Source organism: Mixophyes fleayi, chromosome 1 (assembly GCF_038048845.1).
Source record: "Mixophyes fleayi isolate aMixFle1 chromosome 1, aMixFle1.hap1, whole genome shotgun sequence".
Lineage (NCBI taxonomy): Eukaryota > Metazoa > Chordata > Amphibia > Anura > Limnodynastidae > Mixophyes > Mixophyes fleayi.
In genome coordinates this window covers 106,667,866-106,686,772 of record NC_134402.1, presented here as the reverse complement: position 1 = coordinate 106,686,772, position 18,907 = coordinate 106,667,866, and the positions used below count along the sequence as shown (strand labels likewise).

The 18,907-nt window shown below is 39.1% G+C and overlaps 1 protein-coding gene across 2 annotated transcripts in view; it reads right to left on the bottom strand.

Moving 5' to 3' along the window:
- Positions 1-13,160: 13,160 nt before the first annotated feature.
- SLC10A7 (solute carrier family 10 member 7) overlaps positions 13,161-18,907 on the bottom strand; it is a 140,365-nt gene continuing 134,618 nt past the window's right edge. For both annotated transcript variants that reach the window (XM_075199072.1, XM_075199063.1), the window contains exons 11-12: positions 17,525-17,670; positions 13,161-13,432 (exon numbers count right to left, since the gene is read on the bottom strand). In XM_075199072.1, coding sequence (XP_075055173.1) covers positions 13,394-13,432; positions 17,525-17,670 — 185 coding nt within the window. In that variant the 3' untranslated portion in view covers positions 13,161-13,393. The remainder of the gene's footprint in view (positions 13,433-17,524; positions 17,671-18,907) is intronic.

Below are 18,907 nucleotides of genomic sequence, written 5' to 3'. Positions count from 1 at the left end.
ATGGTCCTATGGGTCTAATAATTACATATTGTAATAAAAAGATATTTTATAGGGTTTTATTTGGATTTTTGCTATTTTAGGTAACGTCACTCATCTTCAATTCCATTCTAATTATTTTTTTGTTATTTAAATGAAAAGATATTTATGGAGTTTTGTAAAACTTTTCTGTAGGGGTACAGAAAAAACAAAAGGAAGCGAGGTAGTCATTATATTGGGGAAAGGGAAGGAGGGGGGATATATAAAAGGGGATGAAACACAACGTAAGCTGTTAAAAGGAAAAAGAAAACATAAACACAGCACTGTAATAGTTTAGTATGGTCACAACAATACCAAATTTTTCTTGTTGTATACTATGCTCGTTTACACAACATCTGACCATAACCTTAGAACTCTCTTGGCTTACTAATGTCTAGTGGCTCAGGGGAGCATCATTAATGCTTAGTTGCATCATTCTTACCCAAGCTCCCTCTTCCTCTGTCATAAAGATATGCCAAGTATGTCATTTCACTAGTGGAGAAGTAGCTGCCATAGAGTATGGTATGCCTAGGGTTTCCATTTCAAAACTGCAGTTTATGCTATTTTTTAGATAATCTTTGACAGTGTTGGTGGAGGTGGTTGTTTCCATGCTTGAGCAATAGCAGCCCTGGTTGCTATGAGAACCTGGCCCAAAACATACCTGTCCCATTGTGGGATTGAGGGTGGGTAATGGTGCAGAAGGGCCAACTCTGGAGAGGTGAACAGGGTGTCTTAAGATATCCCCTAGCAAATTAAATACTTCATTCCACAGAGGCCGTAATATTGGGCATGACCAAAAAATGGTCGTATTCCAGCATTTCGGGTGTAAAGCTTCCTGCTTCTGTACCTGCATTGTAAAGTTGCTTTAATATGGGTGTCAATTCCTCCTGAAAGGAGGTAAAAAATGTGTTAATGTAACCATCAGGCCTGGCGTCTTATACATAGGGAGTTGTTTAATAACCTGCCGGATTTCTTCCTGTCACCATGGAGCACTGAACTCATCCCTCGTGGCGAGATCTATCGAGGAGAGGGAGTGCTCCTCTAAAAAGGAGGAGTTATCACTCTCAATCGGATAGTGCGTAGAGGGATCTAAGGGAAGATATATAAGCTAGCGTAGAAGGATGCAACGTTGTTTGCTATGTTTCAGGGGTTGAAGCATCTCACTCTTTTGAGGTCTGTGATGGCCTTAATCCGATTGCGTGCCTGCATTCCCCTTAATTTTCTTGCCAACAGCCTGTCTGCTGTTTCCTGTCACATAAAACTTTTGGCGTAGTCTCGACAATGCCTCATGGTCATGAGCAATTTTTGCAGCTCTGCCTTGACCAAAGAGATTTCAGATCCCATCGACCCAGTGGGATGTCGTTTAATCTGGGATTCCAACAATTTAATTTTTGATTCTAATTCTAGCCGCTGGTGAAGCTTTGCTATACGCAACCTGGAAGCCACCTGAACAGCCGTCCCCCTGACCACTGCTTTAAGGGAGCACCAGTACGTGATAATAGAGGTATCCTTAGGATCATTGGAGTGTATGAATGGAGATCTTCTTTAATTGCCATCATAGATTCTAAGTACGAGAGTAGGTGGACAGGTAGGCGTTATGGGCGCAGTGGGAGGGTGGGGGGCTGGTTGACCTCCACGTCTAGATCACTGTTGCATTATCTGACCATGTCATGGGAAGGATCCAGATCTTACGTTATCTTACTGTAGTACCTATTTGTCTGAAAGGATACGATCAATCCTGAGAAGTATCAGGGGCAAACACATGATTTAAAGAGGGGGGTTTCCACGCCACACCACCAGTGGGCGTGACAAGCATGTGTGGGGGCGTAGCTATAATTTTACAACATTTTCCACATTCCATTGGTCCATCAAAATGCGTATGTATTGCTATGTCTAGTGTGACACTAAAAACTGAATAAAAGACCAGTTATAATTACAATAAATTATAAGCAAAGTGACACACTGCAGTCACAGTAAATGTGGCCAAACATCATTCGTCCTGAAAGATTATTGTAGATTATTCTGGTTATACATACAACAAAATGCTTTTATGCTGTTAAGCATAAATGCTGCATACAGAGAATCATTCTTGAAACTAAACACATCCCAGCGTGCTCCTGTACTCTTTACAACATTGCTCTTTAACATAAACATCATGTGCTGGGTATGTTCCTATAGTAACAAACTTTGATTCTTATCTATAATATAAATGTCTAGTGGCGTGTGTTAGTCTGTCTGTGTGTGAAAAAAATAAAACCAAGCTGCAGCGCCACCTGCTGGGCGGAGTTATACACTGACCTACTAAATTCTTAGTGTGTGTGGAAAAAAAAATTCAGAAAGGGCTGAAATTTGGTATACTAAGATGTTTTTAATTTGTTAATTTAATTTATTAATTGTTAAAAGTGTTTATAAAGATTTTTAAAAAAAATATATATATTTCTTGAAGGAGAAGTGACAGTTGGGAGTGGTTGGTGGTTGCCGGGGGTGACAGTGGGGAGTGGTTGGTGGTTGGTGGTTGAGGCCTGGGCTATGGCCCAAATGCATGACAAGAACCTTTTTAACACTGCTTGATTTGACTAGAATGCATGAGTATCATGCACGGGTTAACTTGTGTAAAATCATATATAAGATGCTTGTTTGTTTATCATTACTGTATCACACAAGTTGAATTCTTCAGACATGGTCAATTGATATACTGTACAGACATTAAAATTACTGTACTGCTACTCGAAATAGGTGATTTGTATGTATTATAGTTTTAGGTGATATACTGTTTTGTATGCTAATGTTAATGATATTCAGTGTTTGCTGTCTCATGGAAAATAGCGATGAAATGGGTTTTTGGCACAAGCTGATTAGCAATTTACAGTTTTGTGGCTTGTTTCAGCTAGTAATTATCTAACTAGAATAGTCAGACTATATCACAAATGCATATCTCCTATCTGTCCCAATTTAGGCAGGATAGGGTCACACTCGCAAACACACACAGGGTCAAACACACAGACATGTAAACTGTCACATACACAGATAAGCACAGACTCACACATACACAAACAGGGTCAAACACACAGACATGTAAAGTGTCACATACCCAGACAAGCACAGTCACAAACATGTAAACTGTCACATACACAGACAAGCACAGAGTTACACAAACACACCGACAGTAACAGACAAACTGTCACACACACACAGACTCTCTTACCTTCTTCTTCTGCCTCCTGCATCACACACATGCCAGCCGGGAGGGAGGAAGGGGCGGGGCCAGACTGTAGGTCAGAGAGGGCTGTATACACACAGCAGGGGAAGTGATCCAGGGGCCAGTCACTGCAAGCATTAGCAACCCAGGGAGGACAGGGGTTCCAGGGGACTAGGAACCCTCCCCCAGCATGCGCCCCTGAGTATGTATAGTCTCTTTCATCAGGGGCTGCAACTCTCCTTACATCATGTAGGCCATGCTCAGGAGCCTCCCAAAGGCTAGTGAGAGGTTAGCTGTGTTCTAAGAGGGTGAGGAGCTCGGAATGGTTGAACTATCTAGCTTTCGATCTACAATTAGATTGAAATTTCCCATTATTATAACACTGCCCCGTTTGATCTTATCTATATGTTCCAATGTGGATTTCAAGAACGGTATCTGTCTAGAATTGGGGGGCGTATAATGACTCTAAAGTGACCCACTTCTCTTCCAATTGTCCAATAACTATCAAAAATCTACCATTTTTCGAGGACAACTTAAAGGGACACTTAGAGCTAACCAGCAGCACTACCCCACACTTTTTATGGGGTCTGCTTGTTGTATAAGACATAGGATGGTTTCTAAAGACTGGAGGGGCCTTAGCAGCAAAATGTGTTTTCTGTAAGGCCACAATTATCAGCGATGGATTTATGAAAGGAAACTAATTCCATTCTCTGTATATTAGCGGAATTGAGTCCCCTAGCGTTAAGTGATAGAGACTTAACCATCGTTAGGGATTGTGGGTGCTACATTATTCAAGCAGAGTTTTGTATACTCCATTCCATCAAAAAGGTCCGTAATTGGATATAGAAAGGAATGTACGTGGCTGCAGATGTTGTTTACCTGGGATAGAAAGGGGAAAAGGGGAGGGGGGATAGTGTTTCCTCCCTGGGATGGGGAAACAGAAATAACCCTATATGTACAGTTAGAGCTTTTGCCGGAAAGAAAGGGAACCAGCAAAATACTTAACATGGGGCGACTGGCCAGGTCCACAGCGCGCCACCACCCACATACCAAATTACCACAAGCATGTAAAGAAAAACAATAGGAGTGTAAACCTTAAATAAAAAACAATTAACCCACATCTGTGTCAGAAATGATAACAACAATATAGGCCCTGAACTTAACCAAAAGGGCTGGACCTCGCCCAACTAGTTCATAACAATCTTGTTACTTAGTTCTAACTACCTTAAGCAATGTAACTTTCACCTCGTATATAACACCAACTTCTGGCGCAGCAGAAAATTATTGCCATATACATACATACATACATTTATTAACAGGATGATGCAGGTAAGCATAGGTAGTGTGGGATACAAAATACTTATTGCCTGCCGTCTCCTGGAGACTATATCTACAATGAAGAGAGCAGGAAATAGAAGGGGAGAGGAAAAAGTGAGGGAGGGGGCAGAGAGACAGCATCTTTTCAACATAGGTGTCCTATATAGACGCTGTATCAGTGTACCCATGCTTGTAAAAATATAAGTGTCTCATACTTGCATGTCTTACAGTCCAAATCTCAGATATGAAACAAACAAGTGTAGATGAATTACTTTGTTGGTCAGGGTTCGTTCTATGAAGACCCCCCATTTCAATAAGGAAAAGAGGCATGCGGGTCTCATTTATGAAGATATCGTTTCACAATCTCCTGATATCCCCTGTGTGGACCACACCCTGTTAATATGAGCACGGAATTAGGGGTCCTGCTGAGGAGTTTGAAGATTCCAGGACATCAGGAGTTTAGCCCCCTTTTCCACTGAGGGAATAACATGCATCACGTTATACTGGGAAACCCCTTCTATATGGAATATCATTGTGTCTCAATAATTTCCTAACTGGATGGAATGATCAACGTTTGGCAACCGTAGAGTTCACTCTTTTATATGGAAAAAATGAATACTTAGAAGAGTGTCTCTGGGCAAGGTGTTAGATGTGTTTCTAGCTCTGGTTAGGCAGTGGATATGATCAATGAGTAACTCCTGGGAGGAGGCTGCTGGTAGGAGCTTCTTAAACAGGTAAGTGGCATAGGAAAAAAGGTCTGCTTTTGAAACATGTTCTAGAATTCCACGTATCTTTATAGTGCTCTGGCGGGATCCATCTTCTAGGTCCGCCATCTTGTCCCTTATGGAGCCCACTTCAGCCTCCAATTGCTCATGAGATGTTATTAGCTCATTATGAGACATCACCATCTCTTCCATTTTATTGTCAATATGGTCAGCCCTGTGCCATCCGCGATCCACTCCAGCAGTCAGCGGAACCACACAGCGTTGGGGAGTTCAAGAGGAGACCCCGCGGATGTATGCAGCTGTGGAGTGACCTGTCGGGTTAGGTAGAGGAATTGGAAGGGTCTCGGTGGCCGCACCAATGTGACTTCCAAAGGTAAGGGCCCTCTGGTGAGCAGAAACAGTTCCAGGCGCAGTAATTGTTTGGTTTAGCGATGCCCGAGGGTCTCCCAAGCAGGGTAGGCTACAAATGGGTCACAGGCAAGCCCAGGAAGGTGGGTGCTGTTTAAGGGGCTCAGGAGGGGGAGCTCTACAGCCGTGCGACTGTTCAAAATGGCGTTCAGGCCACGTCCCCCAATTCCATTCTATTTTGCATGTATGGATTATATTATGGGATCCTCATTACCATTATTCTACTGTTTGAAGTCTTGTTTAACATCTGCTTCTGAATTGCTATGACCTGAATACTTGTGATCTCAACGATTATGTTTCCTTGTTAGTTGAGACCATTATTTTCTGTTTGACCTTTTCCTATACTGCTACTTTAATCCCCTCCCATTCTTTTTCTCTGTGTAGTCTGCTGCTATTAGAGAAGACCACATCAGGTTTTGAGTCCTTGGGTTCTTGAAGGGAATAAGTCTGTCGAACATTACAGCCCTTTAATTCGGATAAACCCTTACTGTATTTATACATATAGATGAGAATGTTATTAGTAGCTCTTCTATAAAAAAGCAGCTTACCATTTAGGTTTAGTTATCCATTAAACTAATATAACGCAAATGCACCAAGATATATGGATCGCCACATGTAACCTGGTAGTTTTGATTCCTCTTTTATAATATTATTACAGGGTAATTTGTTGCTTTTGCTTATTGAATTACATCACAACTATTTAAATATATACCAAGAGATTATGCCTTGATGGGATAAAAGAAAATATTATGATGTTTGTAGTCATCATTATGTTGTTGAAAAAAGTCCACGTCTACTAAAAAATAAGCCTCATAAAAATTTAATTGATTGTGATTCCTTTGTGACAAGAAGTAACATATGAGTGTTAAGTCTGAAGGTAATGTCAAGGCAAGCAAATGAAGCACCACAAATAATTTATGCTTTTCACATCTTAACACACGGATGGCATCATGCTGTGTGCAAGAAGTGCAGGAAAAGAGTCATGTCACAAACAGAGACATAGAAAATTGCTTCATGTCATACAGCGGCTTTGATATAAAGAAATAAAATATAATGTTTAATGTTAACCTGACTGTCCACCGGAGCCCTATTAATAATAATTTCAGTGTTTCCTACTTCCTCCATCACAAACACCAGCAAGTTAGACGTACAGCATGAACATTACTTCCTGCTTCTTCTACTCAGGCTGTGACGTCCCGCTCTACTTCTATTCACGGCCACATGTGACACTGCTGTCACCAACACAAAATGACAGGTTAAGAACTATTTCTAGTTTTTAAATAAGAGAGCTTCCGACTAGGTAGTATTGGTAGAGAGCCAAATATGTTCTTCCAGAAGCAACATTGCGCGTAAAAGTATGTGTTGCCCATGCAGTATTCCTGAGCATACATAAGTTAGTCCTATTAAAAGTCCACAATTACTAATCTCTTATGAAAATATTGCTAGCATTTTGGACATATGTTTGGCGAGCAACACTGATATGAACCATAACTACAAACATATGAGATGTGCCATAAGATGTTCTATTTATCATCATCCTATGTGGTTACCTGCTGCACGTCTGAGTATTGATACTAGCACACTACTGCAATAGTGCTTAGAATAGCAATGACTCTGTAGATAATTTCTTTTATTTGTACTGTGACTGTCTTAGCAACAGGGAGGCTCTAAATCTAAAGGATTAGAGGGGTGTTATTATGGCCATAACACTTGGAGGACTACCTTAACAAGTCACCTCTTCCTTTTGTTTTGATCTGGTCACTGGTGGTGTAGGTGAAGAGAGAGCAGCCTGATGCTCAGTAGTCATCTGATGTTGCTGGCCTGCTTCTGGCTGGGGTCACTGGTTTACAATGTATTGCATGTACCTATGCAACAACAGCCATGGTCATGCACCCACCTGAGTGCCAGTGCAGTTCTCATCAGATGGACCTTGATTGTTACCCAGTTACTATTATGCAAACCTCTCTCACCGTTTGATGCAAGAAATTTAAGTTCTTGGTCAGTTTCTGAGAATAGTTTTTTATAGCCTCACAGTAAATCAGTTTAAAAATAAAGTTGACCAGTATTTGTGTATGCTAAAGCATGTAGTTGCTTTGACTTTTTCAAAGCATATCAAATGAAAATACTTAGCAATATTATATAGCGCCAACTGGAAATCATGATGCTTGTATGGAAAACTTGTCCAATGATGGAACACACATAAATAGGTAAGCAGCAAGTATAATCATGGTAACCATATACACATAACAAGTCCCACAAATATACACATGTTTGGTGCAATTGGTTCATTGACCCATCTCAGGGCTTTTCAGGCTTCCTTCTGGTGCTTAAGCTAAATGTTTAATTTAACCTCTTGTTACATACAAGTGCTTCTAATCCTCCATAGTACAGTCATGGCCAAAAGTTTTGAGAATGACACAAATATTGGTTTTCACAGAGTTTGCTGCTTCAGTGTTTTTAGACCTTTTTGTCAGATATTGCTATGGTATAGTGAAGTAAAATGACAAGTATTTCATAAGTGTCAAAGGCTTTTATTGACAATTGCATGATATTTATGCAGTCAATATTTGTAGTGTTGCTCCTTCTTTTTGAAGACCTCTGCAATTCGCCCTGGCATGCTGTCAATTAACTTCTGGGCCAAATACTGACTGATGGTTGTCCATTCTTGCCTAATCAATGCTTGAAGTTTGTCAAAATTTGTGGGGTTTTGTTTGTCCACCCGCCTCTTGAGGATTGATCACAAGTTCTCAATGAAATTAAGGTCTGGGGAGTTTCCTGGCCATGGACCAAAAATTTTGATGTTTTGATCCTCAAGTCACTTAGTTATCACTTTTGCCTTATGGCAAGGTGCTCCATCATGCTGGAAAAGGCATTGTTCATCACCAAACTGTTCTTGGATGGTTGGGAAAAGTTGCTCTTGGAGGATGTTTTACTACTGTTCTTTATTCATGGCTGTGTTCTTCGGCAAAATTGTGAGTGAGACCTTTGCTTTGAGCTTTCAGCTGATTATTTGTTACTTGCTCCAAGTGTGGATCCGAGAGACCACTGTTCGTACCGATCATCAGGGAAGGAACTATTCTATGAGGAACTTCCAACTGAGGATACATTTTCTGTCCAGACATTTAGTTGCGTGCACCTCATTCAACGTGTTTTCCAGAACATTCTTTTTTTTTTTTTCAAAACATTTTTATTATAGATGTCCAGACATCAATTATACATTAAAGTTTGTTTCATAAAGAAAGAGAAGCATTCAATTATAAATACAATCAACATACATGTACATAGATATTGTTACATTTTTTATGGATTCTACTTGAGGAGGTTTGACAACACCTCGCTACATATATTCCAGGATATATATATCTGATATTAATATATTATAGGACTGTAACATGGAGCAGGACAATACTACAATATGATAACACTTGTGATGAGAACAAATATGTCACCCTCCCTCAATGAGAGGAGTGTTCGTAACATTACAGTTACCCCTCCCCCAACCTATCATCAGGGTGCGAAGGGACCAGAGGGAGAGGACAGGCCCGCCCCATCATCTCATACAAAAATTGGAGGGTCTCGGAGAAGCACCCTTGTTTAATAGCACAATGTCTGGTGAAAACATTCATAAAGTTGGTTTCGTAATTGGGAGGGTAGGATATGAATGTAGCTTTCCCAAGTCTCAAAAAATTTGCAAGTTAGGGTACTCTTCTAGGTCCAGAACATTCTTAAGCCGCGTTCAGCGATTACAAGTGAAGTTTGTGAGAGGTATTGTGTACTTTTTTCTCTACACTCTTTAAGCCTGATCACTCAGCGGCCATTATTTCTGGAGATTCACACATTGGTTTCATCAATATATCTATTGAGACTCTTATGGGACCTCATCCTACATGGGACATTTCTCCCTAATGGAATATTAACTGGAGTCTTTTTTTCTTCATAAAAGGTCTGGATCCTAACTATCCTTACTAGCAGCGCTTATGAATATATTCCTTTGATCTTGTCATTTGAATATGTTATTAAATTATTGTAATTACCTCATTGGTTTTAATTTCCATTATTGTGGTATAATATTTCAGTTGCACCCTTTTAGGATTACATATCACATTTAAAGGGTATATTGGTTTGAGAATAATTAATATATATTATTATGTTTTAATACCCATTGGTTTCCTCTTATTATTTGTTTTCTAACTTCCACCTCCTGCTACCTGTTTTGCGCTGGTAGTTTTTGTTTTTTTTGCTTACCTATTTCTATAACTACTACTATGGTCTTTGGCAATTGTTATTGCTTTTTGCATTGTAGTCGAAAATAAATACAATTCTTAAAATTAATTAAAATAATAATTTCAGCATTGAGTGTGGATACAATATACGCTACATGGACAAAAGTATTTGACAACATCTGTTAATCATTGAATCGAGGTATTTCAATCAGACCCGTTGCCAGAGCTGTATAAAATGAAGCAACTAGCCATGCAGTCTCCATTTGCAAACATTTGTGATACAAAATGGGTCATTTTGAAGAACTCATTGACTTCAAGCGTGGTACTGTGATAGGATGCCAGCTATGCAGTAAGACGGATCGTGAAATTTCATCCCTGCTGGAAATTCCATGGTTAGCTGTAAGTGATATTATTAGAAAGTGGAAGTGTTTAGGAACAACAGCAACTCAGCCATAAAGTGGAAGACCACGTAAAATCACCCTAACCCTCATCCCTATCGAACACCTTTGGGATGAACTGGAATGGAGATAGTGAGCCAGGCCTTCTCGTCCAACAACAGTGCCTGACCTCATAAATGCTTTACATAATGTATGGGCTCAAATTCCCACAGAAACTCTCCAACACCTTGTGGAAAGCCTTCCAAGAACACTGGAAGCTGTTATTGCTGCAAAAGGGGGGCCAACTCCATATTAAAGTATATGTATTTGTATACAATGTCATTACAGTCCCTGTTGGTGTAATGGTCAAGCGTCCGAATACTTTTGTCCATATAGTGTAAAATTGTTGAGCTGTTTGGACCTAATTATTATTTTGCAATCATTATTTACATAGCACCAACATATTATATAGTGCTGTGCAGAGAATGTCTAATCGTCTACATCAGTCTCTGCAGTGGAGCTTACAGTCTAAAATATGTACCACAAAAACACACACACTGTCATTAACCTACGAGTATGTCTGTGTTTTATTTTTTTTCTGGACTAGAACATACCGACAGAAAAGGGGTAATGAAAAACATATATACAACCTTGGGTAAGACGTTAACATAGTTATCAGTTTATATTCCTTTGAACCCTTGAGTAAAAAGACCTCTTGATGAGACGCATGCATGTACAAAATGAACAGGAGTCACAGGGGTAACTTTCTACTATGTGTTGGCCAGTAATATATTGTGATGAGCATGTGACTTTGAACTATTAAGACCACAATATTCTTAGCCCACTTGGTTGATAATTATGGATGAACATTTAAGATATCACAAGTATCAATCAGGGTCTGTTAAAAATCATGCAAATCAGATCCGATTGGCTTTTGTAAGAGGCGGTCAGATGTACAGCTATTTGACCATTAGTTTGTTTGGGCCACAGTCTTAAGAGAGTCACATGAATTATGAAGTGCTCTAGAGTGAAACTTGTTTATATTGTTTCACTGATAAACTCTCTCTCAGTAATATCAATATATTTCATATAAAAAATATATATAAAAATGAAATAATTGTATCAAAGGACAAGTACCTCTATAATAAAGTCCAAGTTCATAATTTCAAATTTGAGTGGAGAATCGACATCACAGGTCACCAGGATTGTGTCTGAAATGGCCAAGATGTCCAGTAAACTGAGGGCTACAGTATTGCACGTACATCAACGTACAAACAAAAGGTTGCAAAAATAAAAATAAAAAAAAATACAAGCCACATTGGGTTTCGCAGGTGATTTAGGCAAACTTCTATAGATGTTTGTTAAAATGTGAAGGTAGGCATCACCAGAAAGGGTATTGAGGAAGTCCAAAGTTTGTTTCTTGGAGTTATGACTATTCAAAAGGGAAGCTTTTAAAACTACACTTGCACTACATTATGCTCATGGCATGTTGGAACGTAGACCCTCTATAAACCAAAAATGCACTACAGGTGATATTTATAGACAGAGCAGGAATAATGGTCGCCAGAAAAGTGTACACTAGCCACCAGAAAGTGTGTCTTTAATTTTGCACAGTGTGCTATATGCACGGTAGACACAGTTTTTGGCCCTAAACTTTTGAAACTTTCTTCTACATTTTGGACAAATTTGTTAAGCCTGATTTAAAGTGCAACCTTCATCTCAGACAATTCTTGAATTGGTGATTTCCTCAAAAGACATATATGGAAACAAACCTGTGATGAAGTACACCACTGTCAGCCCCCAACTCTTTCCAAGCAGCACCATTGTTTGTATAGTTTTTACAGAATTACACCCATTATGTAACATACTTTAACACTGCACCGCTTGCAATGACGCTGCCCCATAATTCCGATCCTGCAGCCAGGGATACCTAGTGCGGCACAGACGATGCTTTAATGGCAGAGAGAAGTGCTATAAAGACTTTCATCAATTAGAAGCCGTCTGAGTCTTCAGCACCAAGTAGACAAGCAAGAAGTCCTAAAGACAAAGTCCAATAATCAAAATGCACTATGTTAATAATCACAAATAGCTGTGTCACTTACCTGTTTCAAATGTTAATGCTCAGCTGTTGTTGAGACCCTGTTATGAACTATGCTAAAGGGTCTTATGTCTCTAAACAATCACATCAAAACATCTGCTACTATAGACACCAGTCCTTTTTAATGCCAGTTATAATATGTATTTAATTTTACTTAGTTCCAAGCAATTAAAAATCCTAGTAATAAAGTAGAAGTAACAGGTGTATCCCAAGAGTCCAAATTCCATTAGAAATAAAAGTAGTCATCTGGCACCAGGTAGCAGTATAAATATAAAGTGCATTAAATGGCATTTTCTATATATGTCAATTATCTAGTACATGGAAAACAAGCTTTCAATGAGATTTATCAGCAATGTCCCTAGGTGGCACATACAGAAATAATTGATGTGTAGGATTATAGTAAGCCCTACTGCTTTTTCTACTACGGTACCACATGGTACAGATGAAATAGAATCAAGGGGTATTAGGTTTAAAATATTGTCACTGAACACATTTGAATTAATTATCTGAAATTTGTGCCATGTAGAATACATGTGAACTAAAGACGAGCAAAGTTGTGGCAAACTTAGAATTTTACAACAGGCTGTTTTGCAGAGGTGTGACGTTCCACTAGGATGATTTTCCAAATCTTATACATAAAGCTAAATGATATTACGCAGCTCTACTGTTATTACATACCCATCCTTTTATTTTTAAAGCAATTTTGGGCACAATGCCCAGATTTTACTGAAAATTATACCATGTATTGCACACAAAGTAGCTTAACACTGGAGAAATTAAAGTAGAAAGATAACAAAAGGCTCTTGAGATCTTTATTTCCCAAATAAAAAAAAATACAAAGAGATGAGTTAGGACATCAACATGGCTTATTCTTTTCAAACTAAGTATTCACCAAATGCATCCATAAGGCACTTAGATCTTTATTTAAAAAAATAAAATATGCATTGAAGCAAACATTCCCAGACACAAGTCTTTTTGTATGATGTCTGTATGTACAATATTGTACATATTTACAATCCTTTCTCTTGCCGTTATAATGGGACCTTTGGTTGCCTTGTTAACTTCAGTGCCTGAAACATAAAATTATTAGAAATGTAAAATTTCAAATGGATTTTACACAACTTTCTATATTGTATATCACAATGGTATATTAATTATAAATTCAGCATATGATCAGACTACAAGTATAAGTATGTGGCCAAAATTGTGTCTCCTATTGTTGGCTGTTGCTCATTATAGAAGCCAGGCATGTCCAACAAAACACATTTTTGTCCAGCTGCTCCAACAACACCCAATATCATGGATACATGTAATAAAACAAAAAGAAGGGCAATCATGGGTCTTAGAGCAAAGTATAAGCTGGTTAGAGGACACCAGGAGTCAGAGTTTGCTTGTCTGCACTCACGTGAAACAGATCCACTTGCTGGGGTGCTCCACAGGGGCTTAAACACCCTTAGGCTGCTCCAACGGAAAATTTTAGAGGAGAGCACTCTGGAGGTCTTAAAAAAGGTTCAAGCTAACACATCAATATGACTTCATTCAGATGGAAACCTATAATTCTATAACATAAACTATACTATACTTCACTTAGTGCCGCTAAACTCAAATAGTAGAAACCAGACTATATGCTACTCTGATTAAAATCACCTACGGATAGATGGGTAGAATCCATATAAATAAACAAAAAAAACATTCGAACTTAAACACTCACCTTAAACATTATTATTGTTATTCTAGCTAATTCAAGCTGTACTCTGTATTAAAAACAGGGAATGTTACTTCCAAATATTGCAATATAGAATAGAGATGGAGAAGGATGGAGTGATGGGAGTTGGGATCAGGAGAGTGTGTGTGGGGAATAGAGGTGGAGGAGGATGGTGTGATGGGAGTTGGGATAGGCAGTGTGTGTGTGGGGACTAGAGGTGGAGGAGGATGGTGTGATGGGAGTTGGGATAGGCAGTGTGTGTGGGGGGAATAGAGGGGGAGGAGGATGATGTGATAGGAGTTGGGATAGGCAGTGTGCGTGGGGGGAATAGACGTGGAGGAGGATGATGTGATGGGAGTTGGGATAGGCAGTGTGTGTGGGGAATAGAGGGGGAGGAGGATGTTGTGATCGGAGTTGGGATAGGCAGTGTGTGTGTGGGGGCTAGAGATGGAGGAGGATGATGTGATGGGAGTTGAGATAGGCAGTGTGTGTGTGGGGGTTAGAGATGGAGGAGGATGGTGTGATGGGAGTTGGGATAGGCAGTGTGTGTGTGGGGACTAGAGGTGGAGGAGGATGGTGTGATGGGAGTTGGGATAGGCAGTGTGTGTGGGGGGAATAGAGGGGGAGGAGGATGGTGTGATAGGAGTTGGGATAGGCAGTGTGCGTGGGGGGAATAGAGGGGGAGGAGGATGTTGTAAACGGAGTTGGGATAGGCAGTGTGTGTGGGGAATAGAGGGGGAGGAGGATGGTGTGATGGGAGTTGGGATAGGCAGTGTGTGTGTGGGGGCTAGAGATGGAGGAGGATGATGTGATGGGAGTTGAGATAGGCAGTGTGTGTGTGGGGGTTAGAGATGGAGGAGGATGGTGTGATGGGAGTTGGGATAGGCAGTGTGTGTGTGGGGACTAGAGGTGGAGGAGGATGGTGTGATGGGAGTTGGGATAGGCAGTGTGTGTGGGGGGAATAGAGGGGGAGGAGGATGGTGTGATAGGAGTTGGGATAGGCAGTGTGCGTGGGGGGAATAGAGGGGGAGGAGGATGTTGTAAACGGAGTTGGGATAGGCAGTGTGTGTGGGGAATAGAGGGGGAGGAGGATGGTGTGATGGGAGTTGGGATAGGCAGTGTGTGTGTGGGGGCTAGAGATGGAGGAGGATGATGTGATGGGAGTTGAGATAGGCAGTGTGTGTGGGGGGGCTAGAGGTGGAGAAGGATGATGTTATGGGAGTTGGGATAGATGGAGATCCCATAAATAATTATTTCAAAATAGTTATACCACTGCCCTGTAACATTCCAAATATCTGGATGACATTAGTGACTGATAGCTCACTTTTTAGAAAATATTTGCAATTTGCTGGAATCAGCTCAGACCTCTACAAAGGAAATGAGTGGTTTTAGAATAGCACAATGGCTCAGTAACATACTTGTGTAATATAAAATAAAAAAAAGCCATTTTCCAGATAAAGTCTAGCTTTAGTAAACATTTACACCATAAAATTTCTTTGTACAAAGACTTCTACTACTTTGAGATTTCAGTCACACTCCAAAAGTAGAAATGCAGGAATCAAGGCTCTAAATATTTAACATCAGTCTCACATTAACAGTAGAAATAGGTGTCATTGTTGTTTTCCAAAAGCCACAGGGGGCAAACCAATATTACAATATGACAGCAAGGAATTGTTAGTGATTGACTTAATTACTAAGGAACGTAAAATAGATTTCAAGACATTCTCTTCTGTATATGAAGGAGAGAACTATTTTAAAGAGACATTTTACTTTTTTCCATTCACTTTGAAAGCATCAAAAGATTTCTCAAAGAGTTCATTTAATAAATGAAAAGCTACTTCCTTCAAGTGTAACTTATTGTTTTCGGAAGAGACAAAAAGAACCACACAGTTATTATGGTTGAATAACATCTTGCATTTCTTTTTCATATTAAATATAGTTACTGGATTTGGAAAATATTTTAACACCAAATCTTTCTTTTTATGAGACTTGGCTTTCCGCAAAAATTATTCTTTATATTTAAATGAAGAAATGAATAGTTTAATAATGCAATGTCTTTTAATGACAGATTATTGTTATTTGACCATCACATCAAACATTAATTGCACACAGGGACTAATTGGCTAGATAAAATTAATTACAATGCAACACAATGAAAACTCAACCCAACAACTTAAGAGTGTAAGCCCCCTAGAGCCCCCTGAGACAGTGATTTAATTAACAATTTGCAGTAATGTACGATAAAAGTGAGATCACATTTATATATGCCACACAATAAAAGTGATATTAGGCTTATATGTAACACAAAGAGGTAAATGTATTAAAAAAGCAGCAAATCTTGGATTTTGACGGCCATATTGAAAATGGCAATTTTATTGAAGGCCAGATACTGAGGCCCCTGTCAAGACATATATACATATATATTCTGCTCCTTATAAACACTGTATGCATATAATCATGTAACTATAGGCAGCACATACACCTTCTAAAAAGGTAATAAGTAATATTTAAAAAGGAAATGGCTGCATCACAGCACGCCAGAGGTCCTACTCCTCTGGCACTCAAACATACACTGAAGATCACACGGGGTTGCAGAGGGGATATAGCCTGTCAGCAGGAAGTTAACTATTTGAGTGCCTACTCCAAGTTCCCTCATACAACCCCATGGTAAGCAAGGACCCCAGGTGGAGGTAAGAGAAAGTACTACTGCCATCCCTGTCTAAAGTTAGCATAGCACTGTAATGGTCTCTTATAGTACTTGATAAGCTATATAAAGATTGTAGAGTAGGGGAGTTCATTGGAATCTGTCTGTTGGGTATTCCAAATCTTGGCAAGGATTGGGACTGGGATTCCCACACTGATTCAAAACGGTTTCTATGCTAATCTAATTCACAGAAGTAAATATCATTTTTTCTGTTACTTATCTTGTCTGTTGTAAACTTGTTAACCTGATATATCCCCATAATATCAATTTGGCATGCATGATCTAGCAGGATGAGATGGCTTTAGGAAACAAACATGTGAAAGTTAATGAGGGTCTCATAGTACTATTGTTGTTTGAATGATAGCTATTAGCCAAATGATTGCTCAGAAAACAACTTGTGGCAAATGAAAGTAAAACTGATGAATTGCACCCATTTCACCATTAGCTGTTGTCTAGTTAAGGATACACAATGAATGCAAACATCTGAAAGGTCGCTGATATTTAGTGCCAGGTGTCACCTTTGAGGCAATGATGGTAAATAGTCCTCACTATGATTAAACAATTTCATTTGTCCCCCAAAATTCAGAAGAAAGCTTTAGATATTAAACATGGTTATGTAAAGAAAACTAAAACCAATATGAAAAGATTTTGTCTTTACACCACCTACAACACAGCTTAATGTCACATCGTACCACTGATTTAACTACAATAAAAGTTCAACATTGTGATTAAAACCCAAGTAGTACTGATTACCTTTTGTCTGGAAAGCATCCAGGATTTTATCGTTGGCACTAATACACTTCCAAGAAGAATTTGAGCCGGGTGATAAATCAACAAGGGAACGGTTATTAATGAAAGATGTTCGTATCCTGCAAAGACAATCTTCAGCATTGGAATTCCTGAAGACAAAGACAATTCTATTACTGATATCTGAAAAGCAATGGTCACTCACTCTTGTTAGCAATATACATGTACAGATCATGACTTTTACCTCTTCAGTTTGCAATAAACCACAGTAAATTGAGTTCCAGAAAAGGCACTTATTAATCTACAGAACTCTGAATTGGTAGAAATTAAAAGAACTGAACCTGTTCCGTTTCCTGTACTTTGGGTCGTATAACATCACATAACAAAAACAGAAAAGTCTACAATGTTCAGCAGTGATAATTTTTAAATCTAACATTAAAACAATACCTTTAATAAAATAATTTACCTGTACAGGAACTAAATAGGTGGGAAAAAAAATTCAGCCGATAAAGTCCCACATAGCAATTGTAAAATGTCATCTAGTAATTTTTAAACGTATTTAAATTATCCCTTTCATTACCGCAGAAAAAATATAAAATAAAAAGAGTAGTTAAAAAAAATATATAGTGTTCTCTTCCGTCAAACCATTCCAGACGGATCATACAGCATTATTAATGCATTTGAAATAAACACTTTATTGAATTATAGCTTTTCAGGGTGTTGAGTCCTAGATAGTGACCGTGAACAGTGTAGCGAGATTGGGTGAGATTCTAGTGAACTGTAGGGTGTTCAAACCACCCTACAGCCTTCCAAGTTGGAAGCAAGGGTATTTATCAATAGAAAAAGTTATAATTACGTTCTTCAACAATATGCATCAGAGGTAATAAAATGACTCACACATTTCACAAGTCCAAGAGAGTAGACGAGCATACTGCAGTACTTATAAGCACAAACATTCATGAATAAAAAACACTCTGGGATAATACATTGAAGCAAATGCAAGGATATGGGTTGTTTTATCTTGCTATCACCAGAGCAGTATAAATGAAGCAAATTAATTTTAATGCTCTTAACGTGGGAGTTCTGAGTCGCTATGGCTGACAGACTCCAATGAGACTTTATGAGATGGCATTTGACTTTATGGAAGTGAGCGCTAGGCACACATTTAGAAAAACTTTAAGCTGTCGTGCTGAAAAGTGTTTATAAAACATTAATCAAAAATGCCTCTTTAATACAATGCATTGTCTGAAAGATGTTAGCAGGCACACATCGCAAATGGATTCTTCTCTGACTAAAGTCATTTCTCTCCAAACAAATCCTCCCAATGCTAACGTACTACGCGGCACAGACAGAACACTTCTCAACACATTACTACCTGTTCAGAGCACT